Source organism: Mesoplodon mirus (genome assembly GCF_964341445.2).
Source record: "Mesoplodon mirus genome assembly, chromosome: 5".
Lineage (NCBI taxonomy): Eukaryota > Metazoa > Chordata > Mammalia > Artiodactyla > Ziphiidae > Mesoplodon > Mesoplodon mirus.
The window spans coordinates 123,443,922-123,467,071 of record NC_138980.1 but is presented as its reverse complement, the minus strand read 5'-3'; the positions used below and the strand labels follow the sequence as shown (position 1 = coordinate 123,467,071).

Sequence of the window (23,150 nt, the reverse complement as noted above, 5' to 3'; positions counted from 1 at the left end):
TTCAGCCACTTTGTGTCTTTTAATTGGAGCTTTTAATCCATTTACATTTGAAGTAATTACTGATAGGTATGTACTTACTGCCATTTTGTTCATTGTTTTTTGGGGGGGTTCTGTAGTACTTTTTTGTTCCTTTTTTCTTTTGCTCTCTTCCCTTGTGATTTGACGACTACCTTTAAGTGTTATGTTTGGATTCCTTTCTCTTTTCTGTGTATGTGTTGTTGGTTTTTGGTAACCATGAGGTTCATATTTGACAACCTATATATATGTGATTATTTTAAGACATTTTCTTAAGTTTGAATGCATTCTAACTGCTTTACATTTTTACTTTTGTTTCCCCCCACATCTGATGTTTTTGAGGTCATATTTTACATTTTTGTTTTGTTTATCCCTTAACTGCTTATGTAGATATACATGATTTTACTACTTTCATCTTTTAGCCTTTCTACTAGCTTTATCAGTGGTTGATTTGCTACCTTTACTGTATGTTTACCTTTACCAATGAGATTTTTCCTTTCATAAGTTCCATATTTCTAGTTGTGATCCTTTCTTTTCTACTTAGAGAAGTCCCTTTAACATTTCTTGTAAAGCTGTTTTAATGGTGCTGAACTCTTAGTTTTTGCTTGTCTATAAATTTCTTTATCTCTCCTTCCAATCTGAAGGATAGCCTTTCTGGGTAGAGTGTTCTTGGTTGTAGGTTTTTTCCTTTCATCACCTTGAATATATGGTGCCACTCCCTTCTGGCCTGCAAAGTTCTGCTGAAAAGTCAGTGATAGCCTTATGGTAGCTCCCTTGTGGATAACTAGTTGCCTGTCCCTTGTTGCTTTTCAAATTCTCTGTTTTTCTTTAATTTTTGCCATTTTAATTGTAATTAACCTCTTTAGATTCATCTTGTTTGGGACTCTGTGCTTCCTGGACCTGGATATCTGTTTCCTTCCCCAGGTTAGGGAAGTTTTCAGCTATAATTTCTTCAGATAAGCCTTCTGCCCCTTTCTCTTCTCCTCCTGGGACTCCTGTATTGTGACTGTTAATATGCTTAATATTGTCCCAGAGGTCTGTTAAATTATACTCATTTTTTAAAATTCTATTTTCTCTTCAGCTTGAGTGATTTCTGCTATTGTTTTCCAGATTGCTGATCTGTTCCTCCGTATCATCTAATTTGTTGTCCCTTCTAGTTATATTTTTAATTTCAGTTATTGTATTCTTTAGCTCTGTTTGGTTCTTCTTCATATTTTCTAACTATTGAAATTTTATGTTTATTGATTCTTCTCCTGATTTTGGTGAGCATCTTTATGATCATTACCTTGAACTCTTTATCTGGTAGATTGCTTATCTCCACTTTGTTTGTTCTTTTTCTGAGGTTATATCTTGTACCTTCATTTGGAACATATTCCTCTGTCTCCTCACTTTACCCAGTTCTCTGTGTTTATTTCTATGTGTTAGATAGGTTGTTTATGTTTCCTGTCTTAGAGAAGTGGCCTTATTTAGGAGACCTCCTCTGGGGCCCCAGCAGCACACTCCTTTTTGGTCTCCAGAACCAGATGCTTTAGGGGTGTCCCCTATGTGGGCTGCATATACATCCTTCTGTTGTGGTGGGGCTGATTACTATGGGAGCACTGGTAGGCAGGGCTGGCCCCTGGCCTGGTTGGCTGTGAGGCCCTGCCTTGTATGGTGGCTGTAGGCCTACTAGAGGGTAAGGTAGTCTTCCTGTGAAGTTGGCTGCATGGTCTGGGGGGGCTCAAGGCTGTTCCTGGTTCACTGGAGGGTGAAGCTGGGTCCCCACATGGCTGTCTTTCTGGCAGGCCAGGGGTGGGGTTTGGGGCTTGTGCCAGCCTGATGGTGGGCAGGGCTGGGGCGCCAGCACTAACAGACTAGAGGAAAATTCCAAAGTGGTGTCTTCCAGTACCAGTGTTATTGGGGTAGAAGAGACTCCCCAAAATAGCTGACCCAGGCTCCTTTCAAACTACTGCCTCAGTGTTGGGACATGTGACATTTTGCATGTGCCCTTGAGAGCAGAATCTTATTCCTGTATCCCTCTAGTTCTCCTGAACATAAACTCTGCTGGTTTTTCAAAGCCAGACGTTCTGGGGGCTCATCTTTCCAGTGCAGGACCCCTGGGCTGGGGACCCCATTTGGGGCTCAAACTCCTCGCTCCTTGTAGAGGACTTCTGTGCTTGTGATATTCCTTCCATTTGTGGGTTGCCAGCATGGGGGTGTGGGTTCCGCCTGTCCTACCCATCTCGTGTGGTTCCTTTTGTTTGTTTCTTTTAATTTTTAAAAAAAATTTTTATTGGTGTATAGTTCCTTTACAATGTTGTGTTAGTTTCCACTGTACAGCGAAGTGAGTCAGCAGTACGTATACATATATCCCCTCTTTTTTGGATTTCCTTCCCATTTAGGTCACCACAGAGCATTGAGTAGAGTTCCCCGTGCTATACAATAGGTTCTCATTAGTTATCTATTTTATACATAGTTTCAGTAGTGTATGTATGTCAATCCCAATCTCCCAATTCATCCCACACCCCCCCCCCCGCTTTCTGCCTTGGTATCCATACGTTTGTTTTCTCCGTCTGTGTCTCTATTTCTGCTTGTAAATAAAGATCGCCTATACCAGTTTTTTCAGATTCCACATATATGCGATAATAAACGATACTTGTTTTTCTCTTTCTGACTTACTTCACTCTGTATGACAGTCTCTAGGGCCATCCACATCTCTACAAATGACCCAATTTTCTCCCTTTTTAAGGCTGAGTAATATTCCATTGTATATATGTATCGTGTGCTTACTTCTTTATGTCTTTAGTTGTGGAAAATCTTTTCTGCTAGTGTTCAGGTTATTCTCATAGATAGTTGCTCTGTAACTAGTTGTAATTTTGGTGTGTCTATGGGAGGAGGTGAGTTCAATGTCTTCCTACTTCACCACCTTGGCCACCTCCCCTACTCTTGAAATTTTATCTCAATTCTCTATTTGATTTGTCTTTATTTCTCTTTTATTTTCACTGGCAATACCTAGGAATTGAAGATTATGTAACTAAAATACCAAAAATGATTTTTCTTTTTTTTTTAAGATCTATTTTTTAATGATGTCTACCTATTACCAGTGGTTGAACTGTTTGAAAGGATGCATTATGAAACTACTTCTCCCTAGCAAAGCAAAGAACATGTAGGGGTTCTCAAATGACCTTTCCTGACAAACTAGAGAATGAAATTTGAGAGCATTCTGTGAGATTTTGGTCCAGCTTAGCTCCCATAACTGTTCATCTTTACCAGCCTTCAAAAATATGTTAACTTCAGGACAGTGACTTAAGAAAAATCCTGATGAAATTCTGAGAATTCCCCAAGGATTCTAAAAGGTAATTGTGAAGCATGGGAGGAAAGCAGTTAAGACATCCTCATCTTTTTCTTGAGTTTTAAGATGTTCTTGAGCCTCACTTTTTGGAAGTGTAGAGTATACAGAAGGAAGGAAGTAGGGTTAAGAGATTGGAGTAATAACTTGAAATATGCATATATGCTTAATGCCCACATGTAGGCCCCGGGCCTTTCTTATATCTTAATGAATATTTATCTAACATTCTAGACTGACAAATAGTTTTTAAAAAGCAGTACCTCTTGCAATTTCACTCATTTTTCCTCTGCATGTATTGTCCTATAAGCAGTAGTAATAATAAAATATGTAAGATTGGAAACTGTTTTTTTTTTTTAAAGCGTATATCGATAGGGAAATTTTTTGGCCATAATTCACAGTGTACTTTAAAGTTCCTCATAGTTTTTCAGCTCCTTGCCCTTGTTCTTGTTCTTGGTGAGTTTATGTTGCTGGAAATATGTATAGTTTATCTATCACACTGTGAGTGTTTAGCCAGTCTTCAAACTGAATTTATGCTGCTATTAAAAATGCGTGTTTAGGGACTTCCCTGGTGGCGCATGGTTAAGAATCTGCCTGCCAATGCAGGGGACACAGATTCGATCCCTGGTCCGGGAAGATCCCAAATGCGACGGAGCAGCTAAGCCTGTGCATGACAACTACTGAGCCTGGGATCTAGAGCCCGTGAGCCACAAATACTGAGCCCACGTGCCACAGCTACTGAAGCCCATGCACCTAGAGCCCATGCTCCACAACAAGAGAAGCCACTGCAATGAGAAGCCCACGCACCACAACGAAGCGTAGCCCCCACCCACTGCAACTAGAGAAAGCCCGCGTGCAGCAACAAAGACCAATGCAGCCAAAAATGAATAAATCAATTAATTTAAAAAACAAACAAACAAAAGTGTGTTTAAGACGCTCTCATATTTTATAAAGTAACAGTGGAACATATGAATTCACTTCATCATATTGCTCTAAGATAGAAAGAAAATTCAGACTGTGTTATAAACCAAAGGAAAATAACTCTGTTTCTTCTAAAGTTAAAATAATAGAGTTGTTCATTTGTCCTAGGGTATGCCCAGTATGCATGTATAATAAATAATAAAAGGCTTATGCCAGGTAAGTTGGAATTTTGGAACAAAAGAGATGTAACTGATTCATCTGTACTTTTTTTGTATTATCAAACCAACTCTCTAATATATTAAATTTTAGCAAAACTTCGGTTCTGCTACATTAGGTACATTTGGACCTTTAAATCCCTGCTGTAATTAAAGCTAATTCTTTATGTATGTTGACTTGATAATTGGCTCAACGTTCAGAAAGAAAATTCAGGTTTAGTTGTATTCTCTAGGCCTGCACTGTTCAGCCAGCTCCGTCTGGCTATTGAATACTTGAAATGTAGCTAATCCTAATTAAGATGCTTTCTAAGTGTAAACTACACTCAATTTTGAAGATTTAGTACAGAAAATCCATGTAAAATATTTTGGTAATTTTTATATTAAGTGTTAATTTTATATATAATTAATAATATTTTGAAAGTACTGGGTTAGATAAAATGAATTTCACTGGTTTCTTTTTACATTTTTAATGGCCCTATTAGATAATTTTAAAGTATAAATATAACTTGCATTTCATTTTTGACAGCATTGTTCTAGGCTGTCACATGTCCAAGCAACATGTGATGAGGGCCTGGACTGGGACAGTTAAGACACTGAAAATAGATAAGGAGAGAAAATTGGGATAAATTTCAAATAGTCTATAGCACTTGGTAATTGATTTCAAGTGGTGGTTAAGGAGATGTCAAAGACTTATGATTTGGATAAGTGGATGGTAATATCATTAACCAAGAAAGGGAACATGAGAGGAAGAGGCAGTAGAGATAATAGCTATTTCGCTGTACATATATCTTCACTAATTCATTGAAACATTTAGCATTAAATATAAGATGGTCATGTTTAAGAGTCTTCTCTCCTGTACCCACCTCTTTCCAGAATTTGAATTCAGAAGATCAAAAAACATCAAGTATTGAACATATAAGCTGCAGTGAGGGAGAAGATTTTGCAAGTGTGAAAAAGAAGGCCAAAGTAGACGTTCATTACAAAAAGAGTCCCCCCAAATATACTGTTCCAGTTAGCGCAAAGACTGTAGAATCTCCTCTTAATGAAAACATTTATAATTCGGCTTCATTTAAAGATGAGAAAATCATAGAGACTGATAGTGAGCCTGAAGAAGGTGAAATTACAGACTCTCAGACCGAGGACAGTTATGATGAAGACATTACCAGTGAAGACAATGTAACTGCAGAAGATTCTGAAGATGAAGGTGAGTAAATGGCCATTATTTAATTTTACATAAATAACCAAATATGGTCATTGTGAAAGTGCAAAACAGTTAAAAGTGTTATTAACCCATATAATATATCTGCCAAAAAGTGAGCTGATTGTTTTAAAGAGATTAATGACATTATTAAAAATTATAACTGCTTGGTTATTTTTCAACAGTAGGATGTGAATAAATGACTACTAGTACTTGGATCCTGAAGTTTCATTGCATTGAATGGCTTAGTAGAACACAAAACCAAGTTACCTACTTTCTAATCCTAAAGTAGGTACAAAGTCTATTTTAGTGGATTAGATAGTTGTCCACTTTTGTAATTGAGGGAGGGAAAGCAGTTCCCTTTAAAAAGAGTAGTCCATGAATTCAGCTTACATAGGTATTATGGTAAATCTAATATTTATTTTACTTGAGGATATAAAGATATACTTTTAAAGCTCAGGATTTCATATTGGTGTATATGAGCTTATTTTGTTCTTAATGGAATTTCCTCTCATTTTTTCTTAAAAAGGGCAGACTCAGTTTTTCTAACTTAATGTAAAAATGCTTTTTTGGGATACTTTCAAATTCCAAGACCTTAAAAAAGAGAGAGTTGATTATTTTATAATTGTGGTAGGTGCTGAATATCTTTAGGTTGATCTTTTTATAAATTTATTTATTTTTGGCTGCATTGCACGGCATGTGGGATCTTAGTTCCCTGACTGAGGATCAAGCCTGTGCCCCCTGCAGTGGAAGTGTGGAGTCTTAACCACTGGACCGCCAGGGAAGTCCCATAGGTTGATCATTTTAAATTGGTAACATTGTTAAACCTTACTTACTGTGTATGTGATATAGCAGAATTTAAGAATGTTGTTTTAAACAGAATGAAGATTTTTATCAATATATTTTTACTTTATGTATGCCTCCTACTCATGCCTGTACATTTCTAATTTTTTCCCATAGCATTTGAATTAATATTTACACATTTCTTTCTTTGGCAGATGAAGAAAAAATTTGGCCCCCATGTATTAGAGTAATTGTAATTAGATCACCTGTGTTGCAGACAGGATCACTTTTTATCATTACAGCTGTAAATCCTGCTACAATTGGAAGGTAAACATGTTTAATGTTATTATATTTGTGTATTTGTCTTATTCCAGTGGACTGTATTTTTCCTGAGCAGTTAATCATTAAATATGCATGGTACTTGTTGAATAGGCAAAAAGTGACATCCATGTCCCTCCCTTTTACACTCAAAAAATATTCTGACACCTACCTTTTGTTACCTGCTTTTGGAAGACAATTGGAGATATAACCTCATTATCCCTAAAGGGGACTGCCTATGTAAAGAGATAAAATCTTGGTGATATGATACCTTCCACAGAGGTTTTGTCATTTTCTTACCTTTTGTATTGGTTTTTTTAGGTTTAAATTAGTTAAACCCACTATTGACCTCCTCTGATTCTTTTCCTTTACCCCTTTGTAATTCAGCCAGCTTGGTAGAGAGGTAGGTTTTAATCATGAGTAGGATAATTTCCTTTCTTCCCAACTGGAAAGGTAATGTATCTTTAATTCAGGTTCCATACGATATCTTAATTTTAAATTCTTAGAAATCGTATACTTTTTTTACATGTAGTAATAGAAGTAGAAACAGTCAACAGGTCTGGAAAAAGTGATTGACGTTAGTACAAAGGATATTTTGTCTCACTGGATGTTTACTAGCCTGTGACAGATGTACCAAAGAGTAAAAGTAATTCTGGAACCTTCTTTCAAAAAGGAAATTAGAGTAGCATTATGGAAACCAGATTTAATGTGATAGAGAGACTTGCATTTTAACATTATCTTTTTTTTTTTTTTTTTCTTTTTGCGATATGCGGGCCTCTCACTGTTGTGGCCTCTCCCGTTGCGGAGCACAGGCTCCGGATGCGCAGGCCCAGCGGCCATGGCTCACGGGCCCAGCCGCTCCGCGGCATATGGGATCCTCCCAGACCGGGGCACGAACCCGTATCCCCTGCATCGGCAGGCGGACTCTCAACCACTGCGCCACCAGGGAGGCCCTTAACATTATCTTTTAAAACAAAAAAACTTATCTTTAAAAAAATTCTTTAAGTGCTACATTTATGTATGCTTCAAAAATAATTAAAGGCATTTTACTTAACTCTGCAGAGAAAAAGATATGGAGCATACTCTTCGAATCCCTGAAGTTGGTGTCAGTAAGGTAAGCTCTTTGATTTTTCGGTTACAGCCCCCTAGATGTGATTTTGTAAATCATCATTATGGCAGAAAGCTTAGGATTTTTCCCATTAAAAAGAAAGGTTAATAGTCAATATAGTAATGGTAATGAAAGCAGTGCAGATTTGTTTATTCCACTGCTTGAGAAAATAAAAATTCTCTTTCACAATTTGGATGAGCTAAAATTATGTTTTAACAGTCTGGTGCAGTAGAAAATGTGGATTAATTTAAGTATTAAACTAATACCCATTTAACAAATATTTATTGAGTGAAATAAATATGCTAGATATTATAGCAGTTCAAAAATAAATCAGACCTGGATTCAGGCTACTTTAGTGCATGGTTACTTTGAGTCCAGGGTATTTTCCAACTCAAGAACAATCTATCCTCTACCATCCAAGGCTTTCCATTTATATCTTTTCCTAGTTGAGTCTCTAATGGTTTCAGGAAAAAGAGCAGTTGGGTTTTTCAAAACAAACAATAAGAACAGTTGCAGCTTAATTTAAAAGGTTTAGCTACCAAAACTCTCATTTATCTTTTTTCTTTACTATATTTTCTGTACTTTTCCTCCTCCCTTTTCTGACTGTTACCTTTTTTCTTCTTTTTTTTGGCCTTTCACCATCCCCATTTTATTTCTACTTAATGGACTATAATATAACTCTAAAATATGTATTTTTTGTGATTTTTGTCTTTTTGGAATGAAATTTGTTTTCCCATTATTAGTTTGAAAGTCTAGTTATTTTTACTTTGTACTCATTCAGAGGGAAGGAAATCTTGTAATCCTAACTCTGACCAAGTTATCTTTCTTTTTCACCTTCTTATGACCTTTGATTCTTCTGCCTTCAAAGAAAACCCAATCTGTAACTTAAATAGCAAAGACGTCCTTCTCCCACTTCAGTCTAAAATGTAGGTAGTTCTCTGGTGGCATTTCTGCTTTTTTTTTCTTTTAAACAAACATGTCCACTGGTGGGATAGATAATTTGTTAGCTGTGTGAAATCAGTTTGACAATATATATCACACATATCCAGGTATATGAAAAAATTAAATTAAAAAATACCCCACATACTTCATATTAATATTAGGGGGAAAACAGAAATGAATATTTAACGAATGGATAGGAAAGGACCTTCTAAGTTTAAAAAAAAAAAAAAAAAGGAAAACGGCTTCCCTGGTGGCGCAGTGGTTGAGAGTCTGCCTGCCGATGCAGGGGACATGGGTTCGTGCCCCCGTCTGGGAAGATCCCACATGCTGTGGAGTGGCTGGGCCCGTGAGCCATGGCCGCTGAGCCTGCGCGTCCGGAGCCTGTGTTCTGCAACGGGAGAGGCCACAACAGTGAGAGGCCTGCGTACCGCAAAAAATAAAAAAATAAATAAAAAATTTAAAAAAGGAAAAAAATCACAGAGGACAAGGTAATACTGAATAATTTAAGTTTGAAGTTCTTTATTTGTTAAATAAATTTAAAAGGCAGACTAGGACAATCAGATCTGATAAAATATATATCCTTTATATTTTAAAAGCTCATACAAATTCATTTTTTCAAACCCCGCTGTGGGTAAATGAGAGAAGGACATAAATAAGTAATTCACAGTAGAGGAAATATGGTTAATATATGAAAACCATTCAATATTTGTAGTAATTGAAGAAATACAAATGAGACCAAGATGTCAGTTTTCATTCATCCTATTTATTAAATATCATTCCTGTTGAGAGCATAATTTAGAAAGCTCTTTGGAATAAGGTTTCAGGTCAAAAGACTTGAAACTATTTAAACTCTTCGATATAGTTATTATGATTCTAAACAACCCAATTGAAAGAAATTTACGAAGGACATGAAGAGAAAATTTACAGAAGAGGAAACCCAAATGGCTAATAAATATAAGAAAAGGTTTGTCTCAGCAGTAATAAGGAAAGTGCAAATTAAAATCACAGTGATGAGATTAATTTTATACCTGTTATGCTTGCAAAAGCTAAAAATTCTGGCAATACAAAGTGTTATTTAAGAGTACATGGAGCAACAAGAATTCTTATAGATTGGTGTGGAATATAAATTGGTCCAACCACTTTGGAAAGTGATAATGGCAGTATCAAAGTTTAAGGTTTGCATATACTGTGGCTTAGCAGTTTCATTCCTAAGTGTATACCCCAGAGAAACCCTTGTATTGTCCACAAGAAGGGTGCATGTACAAGAATGTTCATAGAAGCATTTTGAAAAATAGTAAAACCTTGGAAAAAACCTGGATGTCGGCATCAGAAGAATGTGTAGAAATATGTAGAACACGTAGTGGTACAGCCATACAGTGGATTACCATTCAGCAAAGTAGCACAACTATGCACAACAGCTAGATATACTTCACAACATAATATTAAGCCAAAGAAGCAAGATGAAAGAAATATATACTCTTAGCATAAATTTGCCAGAACTCATCAAACTGTACACTTAAGAACTATGAATTTCCGGTCTATAAACTGTCTCAATAAAAAATTCATAGTGTGATTCCTTTTTATACCAAGTTCCAAACAAGACAAAATAAACATAATTTTTATGGATATATACATATATGGTAAAAGTATAAAGAGATACATCATGATTAAATAAACATCAAACCTCTGAAAGAAGGGTGGAGGATAGAGTGAAGTACACATCGATGGATAATAATTTATTTTCTTTTAAGTATCTGAGGCAAATATAGCAAAATTTATTAAAGCTGGATCATGGATAGACATTTTTCAATATATTCTTTTGTATGTTTGAACCATTTTATAATGTTTATACTTACGAAAATTTTTAAGAACTTTATTGAGATATAGTCTACATACTGTATACTATTTACCCATTGAAAGTGTGTAATTCAGAGGATTTTAGTGTATTCACAGTTGTGTAACCATCACCACAGTCAATTTTAGAACATTTTTATCACCATGAACAGAAACATCATACTCAATAGTGATCACTCCCCATTTCCACCTGACCTCTACACCCCTAGGCAACCACCAGTCTACTTTCTGTCTCTGGATTTGCCTGTTCTGCACATTTCATATAAATGGAATCATATAATATGTAGTCTTTTGTAACTTTTTTTTAAACATCTTTATTGGAGTATAGCTGCTTTGCAGTGTTGTGTTAGTTTCTGCTGTATAGCAGAGTGAATCAGCTATATGCATACGTATATCCCCATATCCCCTCCCTCTTGCGCCTCTCTCCCATCCTCCCTATCCCACCCCTCTAGGTGGTGACAAAGCACCGAGCTGATCTCCCTGTGCTATGCAGCTGCTTCCCACTAGCTATCAATTTTACGTTTGCTAGCATATATATATCAATGCTACTCTCTCACTTCGTCCCAGCTTACCTTTCCCCGTGTCCTCAACGCCATTCTCTACGTCTGTGTCTTTATTCCTATCCTGACCTTAGGTTCAGGTCTTTCTTTTTTTTTTTTTTTTTTTAGATTCCATGTATATGTGTTAGCATACGGTATTTGTTTTTCTCTTTCTGACTTACTTCACTCTGTATGACAGACTCTAGGTCCATCCACCTCACTACAGATAACTCAATTTCTTTTCTTTTTATGGCTAATATTCCATTGTATATATATATATATGCCACGTCTTCTTTATGCATTCATCTGTTGATGGACACTTAGGTTGCTTGCATTTCCTGGCTATTGTAAATAGTGCTGCAGTGAACATTGTGGTACATGACTCTTTTTGAATTATGGTTTTCTCAGGGTATATGCCCAGTAGTGGGATTACTGGGTCATATGATAGTTCTGTTTTTAGTTTTTTAAGGAACCTCCATACTGTTCTCCATAGTGGCTGTATCAGTTTACATTGCCCCCAACAGTGTAAGAGGGTCCCCTTTTCTCCACACCCTTTCCAGCATTTAATGTTTGTAGATTTTTGATGATGGCCATTCTGACCGGTGTGAGGTGATACCTCATTGCAGTTTTGATTTGCATTTCTCTAATGATTAGTGATGTTGAGCATCCTTTCATGTGTTTGTTGGCAATCTGTATATCTTCTTTGGAGAAATGTCTGTTTAGGTCTTCTGCCCATTTTTGGATTGGGTTGTTTGTTTTTTTGATATTGAGCTGCATGAGCTGCTTGTAAATTTTGGAGATTAATCCTTTGTCAGTTGCTTCATTTGCAAATATTTTCTCCCATTCTGAGGATTGTCTTTTGGTCTTGTTTATGGTTTCCATTGCTGTGCAAAAGCTTTTAAGTTTCTTTAGGTCCCCTTTGTTTATTTTTGTTTTTATTTCCATTTCTCTAGGAGGTGGGTCAAAAAGAATCTTGCTGTGATTTATGTCACAGAGTGTTCTGCCTGTCTTTTCCTCTTAAGAGTTTGATAGTGTCTGGCCTTACATTTAGGTCTTTAATCCATATTGAGTTTATTTTTGTGTATGGTGTTAGGAAGTGTTTTAATTTCATACTTTTACATGTAGCTGTCCAGTTTTCCCAGCACCACTTATTAAAGAGGCTGTCTTTTCTCTATTGTATATTCTTGCCTCCTTTATCAAAGATAAGGTGACCATATGTGTGTAGGTTTATCTCTGGGCTTTCTATCCTGTTCCATTGATCTATATTTCTGTTTTTGTGCCAGTACCATACTGTCTTGATTACTGTAGCTTTGTGCTATAGTCTGAAGTCAGGGAGCCTCATTCCTCCAGCTCCGTTTTTCTTTCTCACAATTGCTTTGTCTTTTCAGAGTCTTTTGTGTTTCCATACAAATTGTGCAATTTTTTGTTCTAGTTCTGTAAAAAATGCCATTGGTAGTTTGATAGGGATTGCATTGAATCTGTAGATTGCTTTGAGTAGTATAGTCATTTTCACAATGTTGATTCTTCCAATCCAAGAACATGGTATACCTCTCCATCCGTTTGTATCATCTTTAATTTCTTTCATCAGTGTCTTATAGTTTTCTGCATACAGGTCTTTTGTCTCCTTAGGTAGGTTTATTCCTAGGTATTTTATTCTTTTTGTTGCAGAGGTAAATGGGAGTGTTTCCTTATTTTCTCTTTCAGGTTTTTCATCATTAGTGTATAAGAATGCAAGAGATTTCTGTGCATTAATTTTGTACCCTGCTACTTTACCAAGTTCATTGATTAGCTCTAGTAGTTTTCTGGTAGCATCTTTGGATTCTCTATGTATAGTATCATGTCATCTGCAAACAGTGACAGTTTTATTACTTCTTCTTTGATTTGGATTCCTTTTATTTCTTTGTCATATTTCTGATCTTAGTGGAAATGGTTTCAGTTTTTCACCATTGAGAACGATGTTGGCTGTGGGTTTGCCATATATGGCCTTTATTATGTTGACATAGGTTCCCTCTATGCCTACTTTCTGGCGTATCATAAATGGGCGTTGAATTTTGTTGAAAGCTTTTTCTTCATCTGTTGAGATTATCGTATGGTTTTTATCATTCCTTTTGTTAATACGGTGTATCACACTGATTGATTTGCGTATACTGAAGAATCCTTGCATTCCTGGAATAAACCCCACTTGATCATGGTGTATGATCCTTTTAATGTGCTGTTGGATTCTGTTTGCTAGTATTTTGTTGAGGAATTTTTGCACCTATGTTCATCAGTGATATTGGCCTGTAGTTTTCTTTTTTTGTGACATCTTTGTTTGGTTTTGGTATCAGGGTGATGGTGGCCTTGTCGAATGAGTTTGGGAGTGTCCCTCCCTCTGCTATATTTTGGAAGAGTTTGAGAAGGATAGGTGTTAGCTCTTCTCTAAATGTTTGATAGAATTCGCCTGAGAAGCCATGTAGTCCTGGACTTTTGTTTGTTAATCACAGTTTCAATATCAGTGCTTGTAATTGGTCTGTTTACATTTTCTATTTCTTCCTGGTTCAGCCTCAGAAGATTGTGCTTTTCTAAGAATTTGTCCATTTCTTCCAGGTTGTCCATTTTATTGGCATATAGTTGTTTGTAGTAATCTCTCATGATCCTTTGTATTTCTGCAGTGTCAGTTGTTACTTCTCTTTCATTTCTAATTCTATTGATTTGAGTCTTCTCCCTTTTTTTCTTGATGAGTGTGGCTAATGGCTTATCAATTTTGCTTATCTTCTCAAAGAACCAACTTTTAGTTTTATTGATCTCCACTGTCATTTCCTTCATTTTTTTTCATTTATTTCTGATCTGATCTTTATGATTTCTTTCCTTCTGCTAACTTTGGGGTTATTTTGTTCTTCTTTCTCTAATTGCTTTAGGTGTAAGGTTAGGTTGTTTATTTGAGATGTTTCTTGTTTCTTGAGGTAAGATTGTATTGATATAAACTCCCCTCTTAGAACTGCTTTTGCTGCATCCCATAGGTTTTGGGTTGTCATGTTTTCATTGTCATTTGTTCCTAGGTATTTTCTATTTCCTCTTTGATCTCTTCAGTGATCTCTTGGTTATTTAATAGCGTATTGTTTAGCCTCCATATATTTGTATTTTTTACAGTATTTTTCCTGTTATTGATATCTAGTCTCATAGTGTTGTGGTCAGAACAGATACTTGATACGATTTCAATTTTCTTAAATTTACCAAGGCTTCGTTTGTGACCCAAGATATGGTCTATCCTGGAGACTGTTTCATGAGCCCTTGAGAAGAAAGTGTATTCTGTTGTTTTTGGATGGAATGTCCAATAAATATCAGTTAAATCCATCTTGTCTAATGTGTCATTCAAAGCTTGTGTTTCCTTATTTATTTTCATTTTGGATGATCTGTCCATTGGTGAAGGTGGGGTGTTAAAATCCCCTATTTTTGTGTTACTCTCGATTTCCCCTTTTATGGCTGTTAGCATTTGCTTTATGTATTGAGGTGCTCCTGTGTTGGGGCATAAATATTTACAGTTGTTATATCTTCTTCTTGGATTGATATTTTGATCATTATGTAGTGTCCTTCTTTGTCTCTTGTAATAGTCTTTATTTTAGAGTCTGTTTTGTCTGATATGAGAATTGCTGCTCCACCTTTCTTTTGATTTCCATTTGCATGGAATATCTTCTTCCATCCCATCGCTTTCAGTCTGTATGTGTCCCTAGGTCTGAAGTCGGTCTCTTGTAGACTGCATATGTACGAGTCTTGTTTTTGTATCCATTCAGCAGTCTGTGTCTTTTGGTTGGAGCATTTAATCCATTTACATTTAAGGTAATTATCGATATGTATGTTCCTATTACCATTTTCTTAATTGTTTTGAGTTTGTTTTCATAGGTGTTTTCCTTCTCTTGTGTTTCCTTCCTAGAGAAGTTCCTTTAGCATTTGTTGTAAAGCTGGTTTGGTGGGGCTGAATGCTGTTAACTTTGCTTGTCTGTAAACATTTTAATTTGTCCATCAAATCTGAATGAGGTCCTTGCTGTGTAGAGTAATCTTGTTTGTAGATTTTTCCTTTTCAGCACTTTAAATATGTCCTGCCACTCCCTTCTGGCTTGCAGAGTTTCTGCTGAAAGATCACCTGTTAACCTTATGGTGATTCTCTTGTATGTTATTTGTTGCTCTTCCCTTGCTGCTTTTAATATTTTTTCTTTGTATTTATTTTTTGATAGTTTGATTAATATGTGTCTCTATGTGTTTCTCTTTGGGTTTATCCTGTATGGTACTCTCTGTGCTTTCTGGACTTGATTGACTATTTCCTTTCCCATGTTAGGGAAGTTTTTAACTATAATCTCTTCCAGTATTTTCTCAGACCCTTTCTTTTTCTCTTCTTCTTCTGGGACCCCTGTAATTTGGATGTTGGTGCATTTAATGTTGTCCCAGATGTCTCTGAGACTGTCCTCAATTCTTTTCATTCTTTTTTCTTTTTTCTGCTCCCTGGTAGTTTTTTCCCACCATTGTATCTTCCAGCTCACTTATCTGTTATTTTGTTATTGATTCCTTTTAGAGTATTTTTAGTTTCAGTAATTGTGTTGTTCATCATTGTTTGTTTGCTCTTTAGTTTTTATAGATCTGTGTTAAATGTTTCTTGTATTTTCTCCATCCTGTTTTCGAGATTTTGGATCATCTTTACTGTCATTACTCTGAATTCTTTTTCAGGTAGGTTGCCTACTTCATCTTCATTTATTTGGTCTTGTAGGTTTTTACCTGCTTCTTCATCTGTAACATATTTTTTTGTCGTTTCTTTCTTTCTTTTTTTTTTTTTTTTTTTTTGATGGGTGGTGCTGTATTCCTGTCTTACTGGTTGTTTGGCCTGAGATGTCCAACAATGGAGTTTGTAGGCAGTTGGATAAAGCTGGGTCTTGGTGCTGAGATGAGGACCTCTGGGAGGCCTCACTCCGATTGATATTTCCTGGGGTCTGAGGTTCTTTGTTAGTCCAGCGGTTTGGACTCGGAGCTCCCACCACAGGAGCTCAGACCTGATCTCCAGCCTGGGAACCAAGATCCTGCAAGCTTTGTGGCATGTTAAAAAAAAAGAAAGAAAGGGGCTTCCCTGGTGGCGCAGTGGTTGAGAGTCCGCCTGCCGATGCAGGGGACGCAGGTTCGTGCCCCGGTCTGGGAGGATCCCACGTGCCGCGGAGTGGCTGGGCCCGTGAGCCATGGCCGCTGAGCCTGCGCGTCCGGAGCCTGTGCTCCACAACGGGAGAGGCCACAACAGTGAGAGGCCCACATACCGCAAAAAAAAAAAAAAAAAAAAAAGAAAGAAAGAAGAAAAGGAGCAGTACAGTATCAAAGAATAAAAAACAAAATTGAATTAGAAAGATAAAAATTATATTAGGAAAAATAAAACTATAATTGAAACAACTACAACAAGGTAAAATAACACCACAACAGAAAAAAGAAAAAAAAGGGGGGAGGGCAGGGAACAAGCCAAAAGGAGAGAACAATAACAAAGTATAAAGAATAGAATAAAATTAGAAAAATAAAATGTTTATCAGAAAAAATAAAAATATAAAAGAACAACAATGAATCAACAAGGTAAAACAGAACCCCAGTCTAAAAGGGGAAAAAAGAAAAAAATGCACCTTGGCTATGGGGACAGAGTTTAGGCTGGGGTGCAACAGCTAGGGGCGGGATTTAGGGTGGGGCGGGACCTAGGCAGGTGGGGGGGTGACATTTGAGCATGGGGCGGGGCCTAGGTGGCCATGTTCAGGCATTGGGTGAGGCCTCTGCTTAGGACCTGCATGGAAGGGGAGAGGCAGTATGTCGAAGGAAGGGCCTCTGGAGTGTGGAGTTCTGGAGTTTGGAGGTAGGGCCCTGAGTGAGAGTGTGTGGCTGGGGTTTAGGCTAAGTGTTGGAAGGTGTCTCTGAGTGCAGAGCTGGGGCCCTGGGTTGGGGGGGCGACAGGGCTTGGGTTCTGCAAGGCAGGAGGGAGGCTCTGAGGGCAGAGGATTAGGCCTGGCAGCCCAACAGGCTACCCGGTGCCTAAGTGGACAGGGAAAGGACTGGCCCCGTTCCCTTCCATTCTTTTGTGCCCCTCCCCCAATGTCTCCCCCAGGGTCTCCCCCGCCGCTGGACCCCTAACCGTGGGTGGGTCCCACTGGGTGTAGGAACTCCTCCCCTCCCTAGCCACCCCTCAGGGGTGCTGCCCATTAGGTCCGGCCTTTACTTTTGCTCCCCCTTCCCTCTCTTCCACTTCCTCAGGACCCGTGTGGCTGGAGGGGGCCTCAGTGGGCAGAGGATCAGGCCTGGGATCTGAACAGGTTCCTGGGGGCCCAAGTGGGCAGGGGAAACCGGGCCACGCTCCCTTTTGATCCTCTGCTCTCCCAGTGGGTCTCCAATTTCCCCCTTTGGGCGTGGGATCGCTTCCCCTCCCCCAGCCGCCCCTTGGGGCGCCAGTCCCGTCCCACCTCCACTTCTCCTCCCCCTTCACTCCCTCCACACCCCACATCCTACCCAGTTGCTGGGGGTTCCTCCGGTCCCCTTAGGTGTCTGTTGTCCTCCACCGGTGCCTGCTAGGTGCCCTAGTTGTGTGGAGACGCGAATTCCCTGTCCTCCTAGTACGCTATCTTGACTCCACCCCTGTAACTAGCTTTTTTACTTATTTAGCATGTCTTCAAGATTCTTCCATGTTGTAGCATATATCAGTACTTCATTTCTTTTTATTGCCAAATAATATTCCATTGTTCAGATACAATGTTTTTTATCTGTTCATCAGCTGATGGACATTTGAATTGTTTCCACTTTTTGGTTATTAAGAATAATGCTGCTGTGAACATTTCACATACAGGTTTTTGTTTGGAGGTATGTTTTCATTTCTCTGGATGCCTGCCTCAGAGTAGAATTGTTGAATCGTATGGTAACTCTCTGTTTAACATTTTGAGGAACTGTCAGACCCCCCACAAAGCAGCTGCACCATTTTACATTCCCACCAGCAATGTATTGTTTATGAAATTTAAAGTTAAATATTTCTGCAGCTCTATATCCAGTTAAATAGGCATGTATTGAGTACATGCCCAATATATGTGAGGTACTGTATTATGTACTAAGTAGTAAGAAAATTGTAAACTAAATGTAAGCAATAGGGACATCCCTGGTGGTCCAGTGGTAGAGAATCCACCTTCCAATGCTGGGGATGTGGGTTCGATCCCTGGTCGGGGAACTAAGATCCCACATGCTGCGGGGCAACTAAGCCCGAGCACCTCAACGAGAGAGCCCACTTGCTGCAAACTGCGGAGCCCACAGTGCTCTGGAGCCCGCGCGCCACAACTAGAGAGAAGCCCAAGCCCACACGCCACAACGAAAGATCCACATGCCTCAAGGAAGCTCCTGCATCCTGCAGCTAAGACCTGACACAGCCAAATAAATAAATAAATAAATAAATAAATAAAATAAAAATAAATGTAAGCGATAATTGTAAGCAGTACGGTGACATTCACATATACGGAAACTTTGTATAATTTGTTATATAAACAAAGTGCTGTGGAACAGAAGGGAGTGATTAGTTCCTAGTATTGAAAATTTGGAAAAAACTGAGAAGTCGACCTTGAATGTTTCAAATCACCTTTCGTATTAAGAATTTTTAATAACATGAACAAATATATTAGGTGAAAAAATTATTTCAAATTACATATAGTATAATCTCAACTATATTATAAAGGTAGAAAAGGTAGGACACATACTAAATTATTAATGGTAATGATAGGTGGAATTATAGGTGAGTTTTTCTCCTGTAGCCTTCTCATTTCTACTAGAAGCATTATTATACTTTTGTATTCTGAAAAAAATGTATTAAAAATAATAAAAGTTAAATTATTAAGAGACTAAAAGTTCATTGTATCTTATCATAGAGAAATTATCTATGGTTTAAAAAAGGTATAATACTTTATAATTACCTGGTTTCTTTTTTTTAAGTTTCATGCAGAAATTTATTTTGATCACCACTTACAAAGTTATGTCCTTGTGGATCAAGGCAGTCAAAATGGTACAATTGTTAATGGAAAACAGATTCTTCAAGTGAGTATATACTTATTAATTAAATACTTTCACATTATTTTATAAAACTGAAATGAAACTTTTTATCCCTCAGGGCCATAGTTATTATATATATCATTTAGTTCAGATTGGTATTCACCCAAATGTGTTAACATGGAAGGGAATTCTTAGAAAGGGCTAAAAAATGAATACAGTAAGTGGATACTTAACTGTTGAGTTTTGACTTCTAATTATGTACCTGTGCCTTATTTTTAGAAATAAATACATTTTAAAGCTATTCAGAGTAAATGTTCTTATAGCAACCTTAGGGGCCATCCTTTGTGTGTGTGTGTGTGTGTGTGTGTGTGTGTGTTTAAACTTTTAAAGGAAATGTTGTTAAACTGTAAACTCCTTGAAGGCAGGGGCTATGTCTATTCAGTTAACTCTTCTATCCCAACATGTAACAAAGTGCTTTAGCACATAATAAGATAATACATGGAAGGGAGGGAGGGAGGTCTTAGTCTATAAGAATCAAAAATGAGGGGCTTCCCTGGTGGCGCAGTGGTTGAGAGTCCGCCTGCCGATGCAGGGGACACGGGTTCATGCCCCAGTCTGGGAAGATCCCACATGCCGCGGAGCGGCTGGGCCCGTGAGCCATGGCCGCTGAGCCTGCGTGTCCAGAGCCTGTGCTCCACAACGGGAGAGGCCACAACAGTGAGAGGCCCGTGTACCACCAAAAAAATAAAAAATAAAAAAATAAATAAAAAATGAGATAAAACTGAATTATCAAGAGAGGACGGAAGAAGGGAAATACGATGCACCTGTCTCCTTAACAGTTCTTCTTTTTGACTGTGATGATTATTCATTTTGGTAATAGGCTGAAGTTTGAGTTGGGTATTTCTGTGATAGGATTGGGCGTGGAGATGGGGAGATCAGTGGATTTTGATAATATAAAAATTAGAGGGCTTCCGTGGTGGCACAGTGGTTAAGAATCTGCCTGCCAATGCAGGGCACATGGCTTCGAGCCCTGGTCCCGGAAGATCCCACGTGCCACGGAGCAACTGAACCCGCGAGCCACAACTACTGAGCCCATGTGCCACAACTAGTGAAGCTCACATGCTTAGAGCCTGTGCTCTGCAGTAAGAGAAGCCACTGCAATGAGAAGCCCGCGCACCACAACGAAGAGTAGCCCCTGCTCGCCGCAACTAGAGAAAGCCCACGCCTGGCAACGAAGACCCAATGCAGCCAAAAATAAATAATAATAAATAAAATAAATATTAAAAAAAATTAGAAGTTGCTCAGTTCAGCTGTCATCTTCTCGACTCGTAGAATATTATGCATCACCTTTAAGTTTTGTGGAAATGTGTGTGCATATGTCTATCTCATTGAGAACAATCTCAAAATTTTTTTTTATAATCAGACATTAGTTACAGTAGACATAAAATAAATAAAATAACCACATGTAACTCTCTTGGGTTTGGTTTTGTAATTTTTTTCTCCTTTAGCCCAAAACTAAATGTGACCCTTACGTACTTGAGCATGGAGATGAAGTGAAAATTGGAGAGACTGTGTTGTCCTTTCACATTCACCCTGGCAGTGATACCTGTGATGGCTGTGAACCAGGGCAGGTTAGAGCTCACCTTCGTCTTGATAAGAAAGATGAACCTTTTGGTATGTGAAACATACTGTTTATGGGCATGGTAGCTTTTTAATTCACTGCGTGTTCTAAAAAAGTATCAGTTAGTTACCAGCTTCATATCTAATTGATATAATACTCTATTGAGATACATTTATATTTAAGTGAATATTATCAAATGAGACTAAGAAATGACATGTATTTGAAATTTGAGACCTAGACTAGTAGATTATGATTGTAGTTGGTTTTTCTGTGTAATAATTTAGTTGTATTATTACAACATTAGGTTACTTTATGACCAGGAATGATAATCATTAGCTGTTTTTGCTAATCCAGTCTATAGGCTTTTCTTTTTTAAATATATATTTTATAAATTAGTAAGAAATATAGAATACAACAGTATTTAGAAAGAAGAAAGCAATAACAAATCTAAGAATGTAGAGAGAAGGGAGTTCTCATACATTATTGGTGAGACTATTATTGAAACCGTCTCTTTGGGAAACAAAGTTGAAGATGTGCATATTAGCAAGTCCCTATTTAGGTATATACTTTGGCTCTTTGCAGTCTTGTTTGTTGTAGCTGAAAATAGGCCTCATCTTTATTATTTACTGCAGTCTATAGGCTTTTGAAGCAGCACTGCAGTGGTAGCTAAATGTACTTCAAAGGAGTAATTGTGACATAAATAGAGATTGGTTTCCCTTTAACATCTGTTTACTGACATAAAAAGTCATCCACAGTTAAACTGATGTGAAATAGTAACATAGAAAATAATAGGCCAAGGTATTAAGATTTATTGATTGATATATTTGCTTTCCTACTTACAGTTTGTTTGAATTATTAATCTGTGTATATACCATTACTTTCTATAATAAATAATATTGTAAAATGTTGCTATCTTGTTTAAAACCCACTCATCTAAGGCTTTAAAAATTGAAAGATACTTTTAACTAGTAAGAAGTAATTTTTTTCACATCGTTTGTTTCCTTTAAATACCAACTATACATGTTCATTATGTATTTTTTGTTTTCTCATACTACATTATGAAAATGAGTATGGCACATTACATAGTAATGTGAATCTTGGGTTCTGTTATTTTTCTTTTGCACAAGCTTATGTTCCTTTGGAAAACTCAACAATATTTCTGCATTTGGATTTCAATTACAGTAACCATATTGAAAAATTAAGATGTTCAGTGTTTCTTTCAGTATCTAAAACATTCCTGTAGTCTTTGAGTTTTGGTTTACTTTCCAAGTAGATTTAATTACCAAAATGCTGAAAGGACATCATCACAACCTAAGATACTTTTATATTAATTTATTTGAACTTTTTATTAATCTGCAGATGGGATACTAGTACTATTAGTTTTTCATTATTAAATAAACAGTATTATATCAGATTTAGTGTTTTTTTTTTAAAACCAAACTCAATTTTTCCTTTTAGTTGGTCCAGCTCTAAGTAAGGAGGAAAAAGAGTTGGAAAGGAGAAAAGAATTAAAGAAAATACGAGTAAAATATGGTTTGCAGGTAAGGGAGTTAAATATTGTTACATGTGTTAAACTGTGCATCGGGTTTTGTATAAAACTGCCTGTAGATAAGCATAGTCCATTTTTATATATAAAAAGAGAGCTATTTAGAATGATTCTGAGATTTATGTAATTCCTGTTAGTTGTTTACTGTTTACCTCACCAACTGTTGAGGTTGGAGTAGGAAAGTGATGATAATACCCTATATTGGAATAGCCATTTCTGGTTTTTAAAAAACTTGCATTAAGATGATACCCTTGAAAAACACAGTTGGAGGACTAATACTGCCTGATTTCAAGACTTATTATAAACTACAGCAATAAAGACAGTATAGTACTAGCTAAAAGATAAATATGTTGATGGAACAGAATAATGAGTCCAGAAATAGACCCATATAGATAGATAGATACATAGATAAATGTGTGTGTGTGTGTGTGTGTGTGTATGATTTTCAACAAAGGCATGAAGGCAATTTGGTGGAAAGAAGATGGTCTTTTTTCAGCAGTCAGTGCTGGAACAATTAGATAGCCATATACAACAACAACCACCTTGATCCCCACCTCATAACATATAAAAATGAACTCAAAATGGACTATACATATAAATTTAAAACTTAAAACTATTAATAAACTTCTAGAAGCAAATCTTAAAAAAAAAAAGTCAAAGATTTTTTAAGGTATCTAACACTAAAAGCACTATCCACAAAAGCCCAAGTTGTCCTTTCTCCAAAACTTCTGTTCTTCCAAAGAAACGATTAAGAG

General features: G+C 37.2%; 1 protein-coding gene across 1 annotated transcript in view; it reads left to right on the top strand.

Moving 5' to 3' along the window:
• AGGF1 (angiogenic factor with G-patch and FHA domains 1) overlaps positions 1-23,150 on the top strand; it is a 49,163-nt gene that overhangs the window by 16,933 nt on the left and 9,080 nt on the right. The window contains exons 6-11 of the mRNA XM_082621929.1: positions 5,350-5,680; positions 6,673-6,784; positions 7,838-7,889; positions 19,172-19,273; positions 20,737-20,902; positions 22,308-22,390. Of these exons, the coding sequence (XP_082478055.1) occupies positions 5,350-5,680; positions 6,673-6,784; positions 7,838-7,889; positions 19,172-19,273; positions 20,737-20,902; positions 22,308-22,390 (846 nt within the window). The remainder of the gene's footprint in view (positions 1-5,349; positions 5,681-6,672; positions 6,785-7,837; positions 7,890-19,171; positions 19,274-20,736; positions 20,903-22,307; positions 22,391-23,150) is intronic.